We start from the raw sequence: 15,190 nt of genomic DNA, 5'->3' as shown, positions 1-15,190 counted from the left end.
TGCCCCAGTGGGTCCCGCCACACACAAGAAATACTGATTAAAGCCCTCCTGTGCTTTCTCACCCGACAAGCTCGCGACTCCGAGTCACCCGGGGTAACTCGGCCCCTAGCTTCAGAGGTGTGAGCCGGGGCAAGACTTCAATTTGGTGAGACACCGATTGCAATAGCGTTCCGCTCCTCCATCTCTCCATCCATTATTCATCCCTCCATCCTTCCATCCATCGTTTCTGGCTGTAGGCCATTTTTTCCCCAGCGGGACACTTCCATGCATAATGCAGCAGGGCCCCTATCATAGCCCTGTAATTGACATCCCCAACCCAGCTCGGCTCCCAGCTAGGACACCACTAAAACAGCCCCATGAGAAAGCGATGAGGAAGGAGATGATGAGAGCCAAGTGTGTATGTGTGTGTAAATGAGTGAGAGAGAGAGAGAGATAGACAGAGAGAGAGAGAGAGAGCACAGAAAGAGATAAAGACCAAAGAGAAAGAGTTAGAAAATGAAGGGGAAAGGAGAGAGAGCACAGAGAAAGCGAGAGATAGAGCAATAGAGAGAGAGAGAGAGAGAGAGAGAGAGAGAGAGAGAGAGAGAGAGAGAGAGAGAGAGAGAGAGAGAGAGAGAGAGAGCATACTTAGGTGTGTCACTCTGTGTGATGAGTTTTGCTCTTTCCCCAAGTGCAGTGTCAACTCCCCGGTGAGATAACTGTTGAACTGCTGAACCACTGTGACACAGACGCTGTTACACCATCACTGGTGAAATTTCACACATTGTGCACATAACTACATACCCATCCAAAAACACACAGACACATGTGTCGGGAGAGGGACAAACACACTGCAGAAGACAGCATACACACAAAGTACAGCTTTGTCTATTCTATTCTATTCAAGCAAAGGTTGGAGGGCTGGCCTTTCCTAATGTCAGCTTACGGGAAGAAGCTTTGTCTCTTTTCCCTCCCACTCGGACAGAGTCTGTGGGCTATTTTAGACACAGGGGCCTATTTGACCAAACTCCTACCACCCTCCGTTCTTTTTTAACAAGTCTGACTTCAAATGTCTGGCATTCCAGGCTGGCTACAGATCAGCTCTCTGCTCCCAGACAGGGCCCCAAAGGGCCAGGCCAAATGCCACTCCATGTAGGGCCTGATCACATGCACGGGGGCCAGGCTGGGGCCCCCAGAGAGCCACCCCACCCACATACACCGCATCGCATCAGAGCCTGGAAATAAATAGCAGAAAAGATATCTGAGGTCATCACAAACAAGCAGGCGACTCTGGTGTTTTGGAGTCTGGAGAAAATGAGGCTTTGTAATGTTGAGATTCGGGCACAGGCACATGGGAAATAAGCGGTTAGTATCAAGGTTATAGCTTTTAGTTGTTGTCAACAACATAATCACATACACACATTCACTCACAGGTAGCTGGTACTAAGCAGGGCAGGTTTGTATCGTACTGATGGGATCCATATGACTACTGAAGTGGGAAGGCGGGGAGGAGCAGAGCGGAGAAGAGCAGGTTGTTAAGTACAGAAACCAAGGCTGTCTATCAAGATATGCAAACACAATTTGAACCAGATTTTTGCTTAATATGGCAACAAAATTCAGCTCCAGGAAGTAAAAACTGAATCACTGGAGGTTTGAAGTTCTGGATAAGTTCCAGTGTTGCAACTTTTTTTTTTAGATATGTGGCTTTGTAGGACAGCAGATGCCAGTCTGGTTGTATTTGTTATGCGTATCGTGTGAGCTTTTCCATCCTTGTTGAACTGAATGTTCCACGTTAGCTGTTCAAAGGACTACTACCTTGCCAGCAAAATAGAAACCTGATGAGGTCAAGAATACTGTACACACACACACACACACACACACGTAAAGATACAGTAATTCTATATGTAAACTAAAGTAGACAGATACACACAGGTAATCTACAGGCACAGTCTCAATCTACAGGCACAAAAGAGCACTCACATACACCAGGAGACACAGACACACACACACCCACATGCATACTTTTACAAAAGCTATTTTGAAACCGTATCAGCTGAGAAACGATAGCAGATGTTTGATCTATCCCCTCTGTTAACGTTAAAACAGTCTACAGGCCAGTATGTTCCTTGTACAGTGCAGTCACATCAACAGAATCCACAGCCTGATGTCATGCCGGAGGAATGTCCGTGTTCTCAAGTGTGTGTGTGTGTGTGTGTGTGTGTGTGTGTGTGTGTGTGTGAGTGTGTGTGTGTGTGTGTGTGTGTGTGTGTGTGTGTGTGTGAATGTTTGTTTGTGTGGATGTGTGTGTCAGTGATGCTGGAGCGTAGAACAAAAATATACAGAGCAAAACACTGCTGCCATGTTGATGATATATTGGAAATGGAGGGAACCTAGGAGTAGTGCTGAAATGATTAGTCGATTAATTGATTAGTCGATTGTCAAAAAAAATGAAACAATTCTAATTTTGATAATCGATTAATCGTTTTAGTCATTTATCAAGTAAAAATACCAAATATTTGCTGTTTACAGCTTCACAAATGCTAATATTTGCTGCTTTTCTCTGTTTCATATAATTATTAAATTAATATTTGAAGAGACATTTTTCTAGACTGAATGATTTATCAAAAAAAAAAAACACACCACAGGAAACACTGACATTTCTAAAAGGAGACCTGGACCACTGAGCCATGGGTGGCAACATGGAAACAGGAAATATACTGTATATATACACACACATGCATACCCAAAGCAAATGAGAATTTTCACACCCAGACACACATAAATACACCCAAATACAGAAAGACACTGTATACAGGCCTGGCATGCATGCAAACACATAAACACATGCGTACACATACAGTGCTGTATACACACACACACACACACACAAACCACACAGACAATATTACATTCAAATTGTCCTGTCTCCATCTTATACTCTCTTCATATGCAGTACAGTTTCAGGGGATACATATAGTGTAAACCTCGTTATAATGAGTACTAATACAGTGCAGTGTGTGTTCAGCTGGTCCTAACAAGCCTGTGTCAATCAGCCTAGGGGAGGTGTCAACATGACATTTATGTGACATAACCCACATTCCTACCTCACTGTAGCTATTTGCATGCAAACCCCATCACTCATCACACACTACTCCTAATAGTCTTCTGGCTTCCACTACTGCCTCAGTGAAAAAAGCACGACAGATCTATTTCACAGAATTATAATTTCAGACATTTTTTGCCTGTAGGGTAATAAATAGACTAATTCCTCTGTTATGCAACGTGAGAGAATGAGACGGAGACGGGATGGAAAGTGAGATTGTTCAGTACAGTGGGGCTATATAAGAGGTGTTTGACAGAATGGAAAGACGGATGAAGGAGAGATCGAAGTGAAATTAGCCAGTGAGCAGAGCTGTCTCCTCTATAGAGGTGTCAGACTGCCACCAGGCCAGACCGTCTGCCTGCCAGACAAAAGCTGGAGCTGATGGATGTGCTGTGGGTTAAAGGTGTGTGATGTAAATACTTTTGGTACAGCCTACTTAAACAATAGCACTGTAGACAAAAACTGGAATGCATAAGTATCACTCTGACAAGTGAGGGGGTAGAAAACATTTTTTACATTTAGGTAATTTTGAACAAATACCTTGACAAGACATAGCATCAAGGCAGGATGTTAACCAACAGGACATTAGCCAACAGGTGTGAACGCATATTCATAGGAAGGAATGCATCTCAAACAATGTGAATGTAGAGAAGAATGCTTATGAAGTTTTGGAAGTGGAGGTTCCATGCAGAGGTCAGAATGTGGTCAAAAATGCAATAATACTGTATTGTATCAAACTGTATATCGCTTGAAAGAAGCAAAATTGCGATTTAAAAACAAAACAGTCTAGTGTGAAGCTAACAATGCTGCTGGACCAGCTTTGAGTACAGCTCTCTCCCCTAGGCTAAAAGCAGAGCCAGACATCGGAAACATTACCACTGAGCATTTCACAGCACTTTGTTTCAAATGTCTCATTTTGGCCGGTTCAGCACAGAGGTCCCACGGACATTAAGCCGTCTGGCTTTGCACAGACAAATGAAATTACCCTCAGCCTCGGCCTCTAGGTTCCACTATCACACACACACACACACACACACAAAAAGAGCAGCAGCGTCCCCTACACCATACAATGGTCCCATCCATCACTCCGGGGAATGGGTCCTGTGGACTCATCCATTAGTCAGTAGAATGGGTGTGCAGTGACAGGCCTGTCTTGCCACAGCCTCTAATCCAGAGTTATGGCACAGTGCGCCGGTGTTACTGTTAAATGCAGCAGTATATGCCAGCTGTTGCCAGCAGGCTCACATTAGAAGGCAGTTCAAAGCAACACACAGTGGCTCACCGATCACTAGTCACAACGGAAGCAGATGGATTATACAGAATATGCAGCGTACGACAGCGCTAAACATTTTGAATGATTGAATGATTGATTGATTGAGTGAGTGACTGATTGATAAACTTCATGAATCACCTGAGAGGGTGATTCTTAGTTACTACTTAGCTTAGTTACTCAGAATGATGCTGTGCATAAACCCCAACAATTTCATTAATTTAAAAATTGAAAACAATATATTTTTTCCCTTTTATGTATGATTTGCTTGCTGATCCTTCTAGTGGACAAAAACTAACAGGTAGCATGTTCGCAACAAAACCGTACAATCCTCACCTGTCAGGCAGTGGAAGAGTTAAAGGTTGGCCCCCTCTGCTGTGAGAAGATAGGAGGGAAGGTAAACCTATACCGCAGATAGAGGGGGGAAGCTGAGAGGCCCCAGATAACTAGAGAGGAATGTTCCTGCAATAACAGCACACTTGCTAAATTGGACCCTGCTATCTTCATTAGAGCATAGGTAAATGGACGGCATTTATATAGCACTTTTATCCAAAGCGCTTTACAATGCCTGCATTCACCCATTCACACACACATTCATACACCGATGGCGGCAAGCTACCATGCAGGGTGCTGGCGCAACCATCAGGAGCAATTTGGGGTTCAGTATCTTGCCCAAGGACACTTCGACATGCAGACTGGAGGAGCCGGGGATCGGACCACCAACCTTCTGATTAGTGGACGACCCGCTCTACCTCCTGAGCCACAGCCGCCCCCATAGGGATAGGTTTGAAGAAGAAAAAGAAAGGGAGGTGGTGAGGAGAGATGGAGAGTAGGACCTGGTGCTGGTGGTGGAGTTGGTGTGTGTGGGGTGTTACGGGAGGAGGGGTGGGGTGGGGGATAGATGTCCACCACAGGAGGCGAGCGGAGGAACAAGGGGAACTGTGGAGAGGAGAAATAAAACTCCCCGAAAAATCTTGTCGACTCGCAATCACGTTAAAAGTTTGTGCTAGACACTCCTTCTCCCTCTGTCCAGGTGCAGGCATGCAGAGCCGGCTTTTCAACCGGTCAGGCTCTTTTGTGCGGCTACAGGAGAGGGGGAGATCCACTTAAGGTGGGAAGAAAGAAACACCTCATCCTTGACTATTTGATTAACAGCTGTCTCCCATGCCAAAAAATCCCCCCCGCCCTGCCCTCCTCACTGCGAACCCCCAACCCTTTCTGAAAGAACAGGTCTCTGTCGCACACTTCTAGGGTTACTTTGCAGATCGCACCGGAGAGGAGAGCAGAAAGGCAAGAAATCCACTGAGACATCAGAAGGGAGGGAGTGGGAGAAAGGAGTGGGAGGACTGGGAAAGAAATGGAGAGAAAAAGAAGGAAGAGAGGGACAGCATGGGTCAACAGAGGAGCGACAGGGAGGGCAGAAAAAGAGGCAGGAGGTGCAATTCAATAAGGGTGCAAAGTGGTGGGGAACGGGGGATGATGGCCAGTGAAGTGAAAGGCAGGCAAAGAGACAAATTAGAAAATGAGGCAGGTGAAGATTAACATCTGATCTTTTTTTTTTATTGTTATAATTTTTGGGGTCTGCTGTTACATTACCTTTACTTGCCATGGTAGATAGTAATGAGCAGCTTATTTTACCTTTCTTTAAAAGATGAATGAGAGCTCAGGTGCTAAACTAAAGAGCTCCAGGGCAGAGGGGGATTATGCTGCAGGGTACTCAGCCCCCCCCCCCCATCCCCGCCCCCAACGCCCCCCTCCAGCTCTCTACTTCCTCCCAACAGGGACCAATGGCCAATGTAACTTCCTGCCAGCCCATAAACAAACTATTCAGCCGACTGAAGTCAAGCTGAAAATCCTCGAGCACCACTCAGAGAGGTCAGGAGGTGAACACCAGTCATATTTCTTACCTAGGGTCTGTGACAGCTATATGGCTGCCTAGTTTGCCCATACTACAAGTGGAACTAGCAGTTTAACTACCTGATAATATTTTTCTTTCTCTTCCGGCAGCCACCCCCTATGAGCTAAGTGTTGTTTAAATGGGAAACGTAATGAGATTAATGAGACAGGCAATATCAGGTCAAATGCTCTGAAGAGAAAGCTATTTTGGTAATAAAGTAAACATGTTTACACAAAGCAGTTTGTGCCATTTGTTTGTCTGTAGTTCTGCTCGGTAAAACAGTGGTGATTGAGGCAGCTGGTAAGAGTGCAACGAGACGTGCTGAGAGGCAGATATGTTTGCGTATGTATGTGTGTGTGTTTATCAGAACCCGCCATCAAGCGCTGTAGGGAGGTCCTGCCTCCTCCTGTAAAAACAACCAACAGCCATAACAAAGAATTGCACACTGATCCAGCTCAATTGAGGCTACAACCCCAGGATAGACTAAATGTCAAACATATTCTGATTGTTAACTTTGATTAAAAATCGTTTATTTCATCACCGGGGGGAAGGGATTTCAAAAGAGCAGTTGAACGCACAATGATAAATAATCTGTGTGCTACGCCTCTGACATCATCCCACCCCACTAAAACACATAACTACAGTAGACTATTATTTTAGTAATATACGTCATTCATATAGTCGCAAGCACAGGAACCTGGCTGTCTGCAGTGAGGCAGACCAAACCCATTGCACCCATAGCACTAAAAGGCCTGTTTCAACACTTGTGTCATTTCCCAACAAAAACCGTGGAAACCACCGCTCTCTCAGGGGCGTCAGACATGTCTTTATTTGGCCACGTGGTGAACGGAGCGATCGTTGATAGGTCCTGCAGTCCAGCGCTTTGGGACGCACAGACCTCGGGCTTCAAAGAGCGGGAGGAAATGCCGTGCCCTTCCTGTCACTCCCGGTCAGGACCAAATGACGTGGCCGCGATGTGATGAGGAGATTACGCATGCACATCATAAAAAAAATAAAAAATAAAAAATAAAAATGCTCAGTCATGCACATAAAAACAAAAGCATTCACACGTACACACAATCGAAGCAAGCGCAAACACACTCAAGCGCGTACAAAGAAGTGCTCTCTCTTTCTCTCTCTCTCACACACACACATACACATTACTAATTATTGATGTCCGGGATGCTGCGGGAGGTGTGTCTGCGACAACTCAGAGCAGTTTCAGTGCATTTAAGGCTTTGGTTTTACAACATTCCCATGTCCTTCAGTCATTCAAGACAATGACCTTTTTTATACAGACTGGAGGAGGTGTTTCTAAACTACAAGGATCCCCCTGCTGTGCTCACTGACAGACAAATTCTCTCCTCTTTTTACTTGTTCTTTTCTCTCATGTCAGACACCTCTTCATTCCTCATCCATACTCCTCCATCATCATTTACCCATATTCTTTTTTTCCCCCCTCTCCCTCATCTCCTCCTCCATGTCTTTAAGTTATACTAACAGCATCAGGAGAGGACACACAGTGCTGCTGCTGCTGCATTCCTCTCTCTCAGGCTGGTTCGCCATGGTATCAGACAGAGAGACAGAGCAGCAGGTGGTCAGGAAGAAGCTAGGCAAGTGGATAGACAGACAAACAGACAACATACTTTATCATCGGCGGGTTGTAATATATGTCTGTTGCAGTCTAATATGGATCTGATTACACTGACTAACAAAGAACTCTTGGAGCCAGTAAGTAGATTTATAATCATTATGTTGAATTAAAAATGATTAGCCTAATACTGTTGTTGTTACCTAAAAATAAACTAAAATTGGGTACGCAAAATCAGATGGACTGATGACTGACTTCATGGCCTGGAAGCTACATTAGTTTAAGCCTAGTAGACTCTTCGTGTGTGAATCAGAGAGCCTTGTGGGCGCACGGTGTACGTGGCACAGCCCTCGAATCCAGACCTGCCCTTGCTTGACTTCTTAATCTTCAGTTTCCTGCCCTCCCTCCCTGTATCTTAGTATAAAAACTTCACGCCACCCTGAATCCTCCCTACTTTGCCTTTGCCCTCCCTTCTCTGTATCGCACTACAAAAGCTTCATGCCTCCCTGCCACAGCTCCCTGGCCCTTAGCCCCTCCACCCCTGCCATTTCCACTGGGGCAGTGCACAAAAACTGCGCTTGGCTTGTTCCCAAGAACTGGGGCCCACATACTTCCCAATCTCTAGATTAAATAGCGCCAGTCTCTGAAGTCCTTCCAGAGGCTAATGGCTTTTGTTGCTGGGAATAATCCACACATCCTCTCCCACATCCTGGGGGTCCGCTGGCCAGTCGTGAACCCCGCCTTCACCCTCTCTGCCTCCCCCCCTCTCATCTCCATCTCAATCTACAGCTCCAGTTTGGTTGACCTCCCCTCCTTCCTGCATATGGCACAACCCTGCGGGTAAGTGTCGAGGCATGGAGGACTGAACCACCCGCATCGAGAGGAGGCTGCAGTGAGCTGACACAGGGTTGAGACCCATGCAGAGTTTAATAGGGAGTCAGTGCAGGTGCTGTCTGAAGCTTAATGAAGGTCCTAAATCTCTGGTCTGTCATCTGTAGCTAACTGGAGTTTAAGCAGCCAGGGCAAAAGGGTTGAGTGCCTGGGAGCTATCCTCATAAGGAAAGAAAACATCCGTCAGGCGATAGCCACAAGAGAACAGCCTCTCTGTGTCAGCACTTGACAGGCACTCAAAACAAATACAGGAGGGAGAATGATATTCGGAAGAAGAGGGGAAAGACCGTTCGTCGATCAAAGGGAGCTCTGTGTTTAGGGTACAGTTGTCATATAAATATGCAAAGCTGAGAGCCAGGTCTAGACGTTGACCCTCTTGTCACCCTTTGTCCCTCACAATCTCTCTGATCCAGACCACTCTGAGCTATGACGTCAGAAATTCATGTAGAATACATATTCAGTTATGAGCTCATATCCTGTCTGGGGTACATTTCTCCAGAGAGGCAGAAGGGGAGGGGGGGAGAGGCAGAGAGAGAGTGAGAGAGAGAGTGTGGTTGCAGACCACAGACACTGGGACACTGTTCGCTGACCACCCTCGTCAGACAGTTTACTTTATCAACACGAGTTAAAAAAAAACAGACGTCTTTATTTTGCTTCAATTTCCAATTTTAACTTCAATCATATAGCTGCTGGCTGGCTTTCAGTCACATCTACAGTCATACTGTATGCAGCTGAAATTACTTAAAACTATCACTATAGTAAAATGGTAGAGGCCAAACTGAAGAGCAATTCACCATAGCGAGCAGTGGAGAGGACAGAGAAAAATGGTATACACAAGTGGCTGGAGGAGTGAGAGATACACGAATGCCAGGAGAGAAACAGAAAGAGAGGGATAGTCAGGAGATAAACTGAGAGCATGGAGGAGACGGCGAGGGTGAAGGACTGATGTCCTGAAGTGAAGGACAGAAGTGTTCGGGATAGAAGAATGAGAGAAAACAGGGGAGAGAGCAATACTGGGAGGATAAATAAGTAGAGGAAGTAAAGGGGAAAGGAGTTATCAGGGGCTAGAGAACGGGAGACTGTGAGGGCGAAGGGAGACCGGAGAGAGGGATAGAGGGGTGAGAGAGACCGGGGCGGTTGGGGGATCAGTAGGGGGTAAGATGGTGAATCTGTCAGCCTGCAGGTTTGCTCCCACATATCACCCCTCTGCCCCCAGACCTCCACTCAGACTAAAGACACACACATACACACACACACACACAGGCCTAGTGTGGAGCAGTGAGCCTGCAGACCACCTGAAACCACTGCTGGTAAACATCATAACACAGCGGGCTATTGACTGGCTTGCTGAGTCAATGAGGCTGTGCCCATAGTAGGGGTTAGCCAGCTCTCTCACCAGGAGGGTCAGGGTTTGGGGTTGGGGTTTTGGGTCTGTGAGGGTACAAAAAAGGGACAAAGGAAGATACATGATAGGTTTGGGAAAAAGGACAGAGTAATTCCAGTGGAAGTCATTTTGGACGACAGCGTAAACTTCATGCCTAAAATGTAAAACTTTAAAATGTAAAAAAGGCAAAGAGATGTGGCGGGTGTATGGAAAAGGGATGAAGGATTGAAGGGTAGAGTTTTGGAAAAGAGACGAGGGAAGGGAGGTGTTTGGGACGGAAAAAGGGATGAAGGACGAGAAGAGTACAGTTTTGGAAACGGGACGAAGGAAGGGAGGTTTAGAGTTTTGGAAAAAGGATGAAGGAAGGGAGGGGTTAGAAATAGGAAAAAAGTAATGAAATGACGGGGGTTCGAGTTGGGACAATGAATGAAGACAGGGCTAGAATATGGAAAAAGGGTTTAAATAAGAGCTTAGCGAAGAAGAGGACGAAGATTCCTGTATCAGTTTATATGTTTGATTCTGTCGTTCTTTGTTCCCCCTTGAGCACTTTTGTGTACTTTTCTTGTCAAGAGCACTTCAGCAGTGACAGTGATACCATCAAGCCTCCAACTCACAACTGGAACACATCCTCCTATCAGTGCCAGGGATAAGCTACTAGATCGGAGGATAAGTGCTAAGGGCCGGTGTTGAGCAAGGGGCTATGGTTGGGGAAAAGGGATGACAAGTAAGTGAACAGATTTTGGAGGAGGTTGTGGTTGGACTCTTTAATTCTACTGGAAGATTTCCACTGAGAAGGTGGAGAGAGTGAGAGTGATGTGAGATGTGAAATATGACATTAATGAGAGTTTGACAGCAACCCAAATACTCCACCACATAAATCTATCTCTATCCTTCCAAAACTCCTCCCTCTGTCCTCTCTCCACCTTTCTCTCCGCCCTGCCCACACCCTCCACCCTTCTTCCAGGCAGCTAGGCATCGTTACCTGGCCATGCCCAGGCTAGAGAAGCCTGCTGGGACGATGAGAACATCAAGGCGGGGGAAGGGGTGGACACCCAGGATGGCGTGGGCTGCAGCCAGACAGCGGGGCAACAGGGCGAGGACTCCCATCTGGAAAAGGAAAGCAAAGACTGTTTTTTATTGTTCTAGTTTTTTTCAACAAATTGGCCTTAATATTCACACAGTGGCCATTTTGAACAATCAGGGTGGCAAACTCTACCTGGAAGACTGGCATATATATGAAACAAGCATTACTTTAACACATATAGTAAGTGAGGACATCAATAAACCTTAACAAGCCAATTGATTACCCTCTGGATTCTTGAAATCCATTCATTTCTAATATTTTCTTTATAGTGGAGAATCTGTGAAATGATAAGTGTTTTCTGATTCCCAAACTTATCTTGGTACACAACATGGCTCGGCTCTACTTGCTATTTCAGGTAGAGTTTCCCACTCCGAGTGTGATGTGAAAATGGCTGCCATGGGAATACGGTTTGATTGTCAATTTTCTAACCAAATAAAATATGATTAAGTGAAGTTTCAGTGGTTCTTCATCAAAACTTCACCTGGGCCTTCTGCAGCAGGCAGTCAGGGGCAAACACACGATGTGGAACCACCCGCTGGGACCAAGCCGACCGTTCGGTAAATCGGCAAGGGTAGTCGCCATGGGAACAGGAGATGCTGTCATCAACCATGCCTGAATAATCAGTTACAGAGTGCCCCTCATCCTCAAGGCAAGAGTAACAGAATGCAGAATCTGAGCGGGTGGTCCGGTCTCCGCTGTAGCAGATTAAAATGGGGAAGAACGTTTAATCCGAGGTTAATCAAGAAGATTTAATGAATTTTTTTTGAAAGAATATGCAGTGCAAGAGGTAGCGAACCCAATATGGCACAATGTGTCCTGTCTCTCTGTGCTAGGCATGGAAACGAAAGCAATGGAAATATGGAATATATACGTCACAAAGGCAAAACCGCAGTGATCCCAAAAATATCGAGGTGCCGACATGCAATCTCATTCACTCTAAATCCAATATCCAGCATTAACTCCATCTTCAGTATTAGGACTGTTCCAAGGGTTCCGAGCGAGATCCAAGTTTCCTTCCAACCATTCACTGAAAATAAAGGCTCTCCTTGTAGCGGGAGATTCCTGGGGCCGGCAGCAGGCTACGGCTGGGCTGCTGCTGGAGGAAAACCGTGAGGGGAGGAGGAGGATTACTGGAAACCCAGAGGCAGACCTGCCAACCTGCGGGGCAGCGGAGAGGAGACCCCAGCCCTACCCTGCCCTGCCCACAGCAAGCCAGCCCTGTCTAATGTCCCGGGCTGTACTCTATATCTCTCTATATCCTGTGCCTGATCTGCAAAATTGTTTTCAGCTTGTCTCCAAAATATAATTTCTGTGAGGCATGCTTGTGCTTTCGTCTGTTTAGTTTAGCACACGCTGTCCTATGGAGAAAGCTTCAATGTACTGTCATGAAAAACTGATTGATGAAGTGCTGCACCCTATCCATCACCTTTACTTCACCTGTACCATTTTTGGTATGGTGAAAGGAAAGTTTTGCCGTGGAATGCCGGAGGGCCAGACGTGGGTTAATGACAGTCTGGAGAGTGAGGAGGTCTTACGAGAAGAACAGAAGAAAAGAACACAGGAAAAATAATAAAATACCTGCCAGTCTGGAGTGAGGAGCCCTTTACTACTTCGCTGGTGGAGCTCCCAGGTCCAGACACAAGCCCAGCCTCAGTCCCTGCCCCGGGCCCAGCCTCAGGTTTGGCTGCCTCCCCACAATCCGTCCTGCCCCTCACCCCTCTCTCCGCAGCAGAGGGAAGTTCTGCGATGGCTTGGCGCCAGTGGCCCACTGCCAAGGTGAACGTGGAGGCAGGCATGGGCATTGTGACGTAGTAGCTCCAGATTAAGAGACCTGCATGCAGGAGAAGAACGTCAGGAGAGAGGGAGGTGGAGATGAGATGAGATGAGATGAGATGAGATGTCAATAAGAAAGAGACAGTGGGGAGAAGACAGAAAACGGAGGAAAAACTTATTTCAAAGTAAAAAAAAATTCCAAACTAGAACATCTCAGTAAACTGTACTGATGATTGACTGCTCTGATTTCAGAGCAGATTTTTTTTAATCTATTTTCTATTTAACCTTTATTTAACCAGGAACTTGAGATTCAGAATCTCTTTTGCGAGGGAGACCTGGCCAAGACAGCAGCAAATAAGGAGTAGTAACAGAAACAATGAAATATTATAAAAGGCAACAATGTCTAATTGTTTCTGTTACTACTCTACTACTAGATATGCAATGAATAATCATAACCACATGCAACACTATTTCTGTAAAGGCATGATGGCTTACGTGTTTCCTCATCCTCAGTAGGTATGGCCTGATCCTCCCCACTCATCAAAACCACAAACTCGCTGGGGGCCCGGACTGTTGCCTGCCACGTTGACATGGCAACAGGCGGCTCCTGGCAGGGGAAGAGGGCTCGGTTGTTGATGGGAGAACCTGCCGTGTAAACACACACCCTGGAAGGGTAAACAATGGTAAACTATAAACAACCCTCATTTCAAAGCTCAAAGGATCCACACACACACACACACAGGCACAAAACATCCACTCACAGAGAATGGAATATAATAGCCCAAGGCATGTTTCTGTGAATTAATGAATCTGCCTTTCTCAATTGTAACACGGCAAGCTTAGAATATTACACTGTAATTCAAATAGCAGGAATCAGAGCTGTTGTGCTGCGGACAAAGGAACAAGCCAAAGGGTGGAATTAAACTTTATCAGTATCAAGATCATGTGTATAATCAGTGTCAGTTTCTAATTCTTTTAGAGACATTATAATCATACCACCAAACCATTGTTATATTTTATGTGGTTTTACTCATTTCCTTCCTGAGACCAACCTGTGGTCCTGGTCTTTGGTCCACCTGACAGAGCCTCCCGCTGGCCTGGTCTCATAGCAGACCCTCAGGGCTCGAGGGAACTCCTGGGGGGACGTTACCCCGCTCTTCCTCACCTGTAGGCTCCAACGGTCTGTATGGAAACGCAGCGAGCCCCCGTCCTGAGAACCAGGAGCTCGGCTACACTGGGAGAAGAGCTGATGCTGCTGCCTCCATTGACCAGAAGGGATGGAGATCAGCTTCTGAATTAGGGCCGCTGATTGGCTGATTGGGTTGACCTCTGACCTCTCACGTGGGACCCCCTCTAGAAGGCTAGAGATGGCTGACACAGAAGTGACGTCCAACTCCTCCACCTTTGACACGGCGAGGTCACAGCAGTCCAGCACCAAGGTGAAATCACCGTCACTGGTGCTCTCCCACGATGCATCAGTGTGTGAAGACCTAACATCCTCAGCTTCATCTCCAGCCTGAGATTCAGATCCATCTCCTTCTCCAGCCTGACTCTTGTCACTCTCCTCAACTCCCTCTCCATCTCCATCTCCAGCTTCAGCTTCAGCTTCAACCCCATCCTCCACTCCGGGTCCAGGCTCCAGGAACAGAACCACACTACCACTGATGACCCTCCTGTCGAAGTCAACAGTCAGGTCCAGTACATAGTGCCTGACCAGTATGTGGCTGGTGTTGGCTCTGAGTGGAAGATCATCTGAATCGGGGTCTAGGTTTCCATCAGGCTCCATGTCATGTAAATGAGGTCAAAGGTCAGCGAAGGATGGCTGAACCTAGAGAGCAAGACCAACATTGAAATAAGGCTATACTTATTCAGGTTTTTGGCTGGATTTCTACTGAGCTACAGATTTCTCATTTAGAGTATCTTAGGGGAATTGATTAAGTGTGTGTTTATGAAAGTTTCATATGAAACTGTTACCGGGTATCCACAGTGCATTGAAGTACTTATTTCAGGCTGTGAATAGCAGCTCTAGCAGTGCACTGTGATGGAGCCAAATCTGTCAGTGTCTGTATGCTCAGTGCACTCAACTCAAACTTAAGTGTCAAACTCCATCTGTTGACACATTCCACTTGTGTGCCCAAACAGGAAAACAAGTTTCGCAATGCCATTTTCATGAGTGTTTATGAAGAAGTAGTAGCAACATGCCTCAGCCCAGTGCCTT

General features: G+C 46.3%; 1 protein-coding gene across 1 annotated transcript in view; it reads right to left on the bottom strand.

Annotated features, from left to right (window-relative positions):
* aopep (aminopeptidase O (putative)) overlaps positions 1–14,758 on the bottom strand; it is a 70,504-nt gene extending 55,746 nt beyond the window's left edge. Inside the window, exons 1-5 of the mRNA XM_071518317.1 lie at positions 14,025–14,758; positions 13,468–13,637; positions 12,778–13,030; positions 11,681–11,894; positions 11,098–11,222 (exon numbers count right to left, since the gene is read on the bottom strand). Of these exons, the coding sequence (XP_071374418.1) occupies positions 11,098–11,222; positions 11,681–11,894; positions 12,778–13,030; positions 13,468–13,637; positions 14,025–14,758 (1,496 nt within the window). The remainder of the gene's footprint in view (positions 1–11,097; positions 11,223–11,680; positions 11,895–12,777; positions 13,031–13,467; positions 13,638–14,024) is intronic.
* Positions 14,759–15,190: the final 432 nt, after the last annotated feature.

The sequence above is a fragment of the Centroberyx affinis genome, unplaced genomic scaffold (assembly GCF_046629955.1).
Source record: "Centroberyx affinis isolate AG114_WGS23_722 - 3 ecotype Tasmania unplaced genomic scaffold, CSIRO-AGI_Caff_v1 ptg000563l_1, whole genome shotgun sequence".
Taxonomy (NCBI): domain Eukaryota; kingdom Metazoa; phylum Chordata; class Actinopteri; order Beryciformes; family Berycidae; genus Centroberyx; species Centroberyx affinis.
The sequence above is the reverse complement of the archived record's forward strand: the minus strand, read 5'-3'. Positions and strand labels throughout refer to the sequence as shown.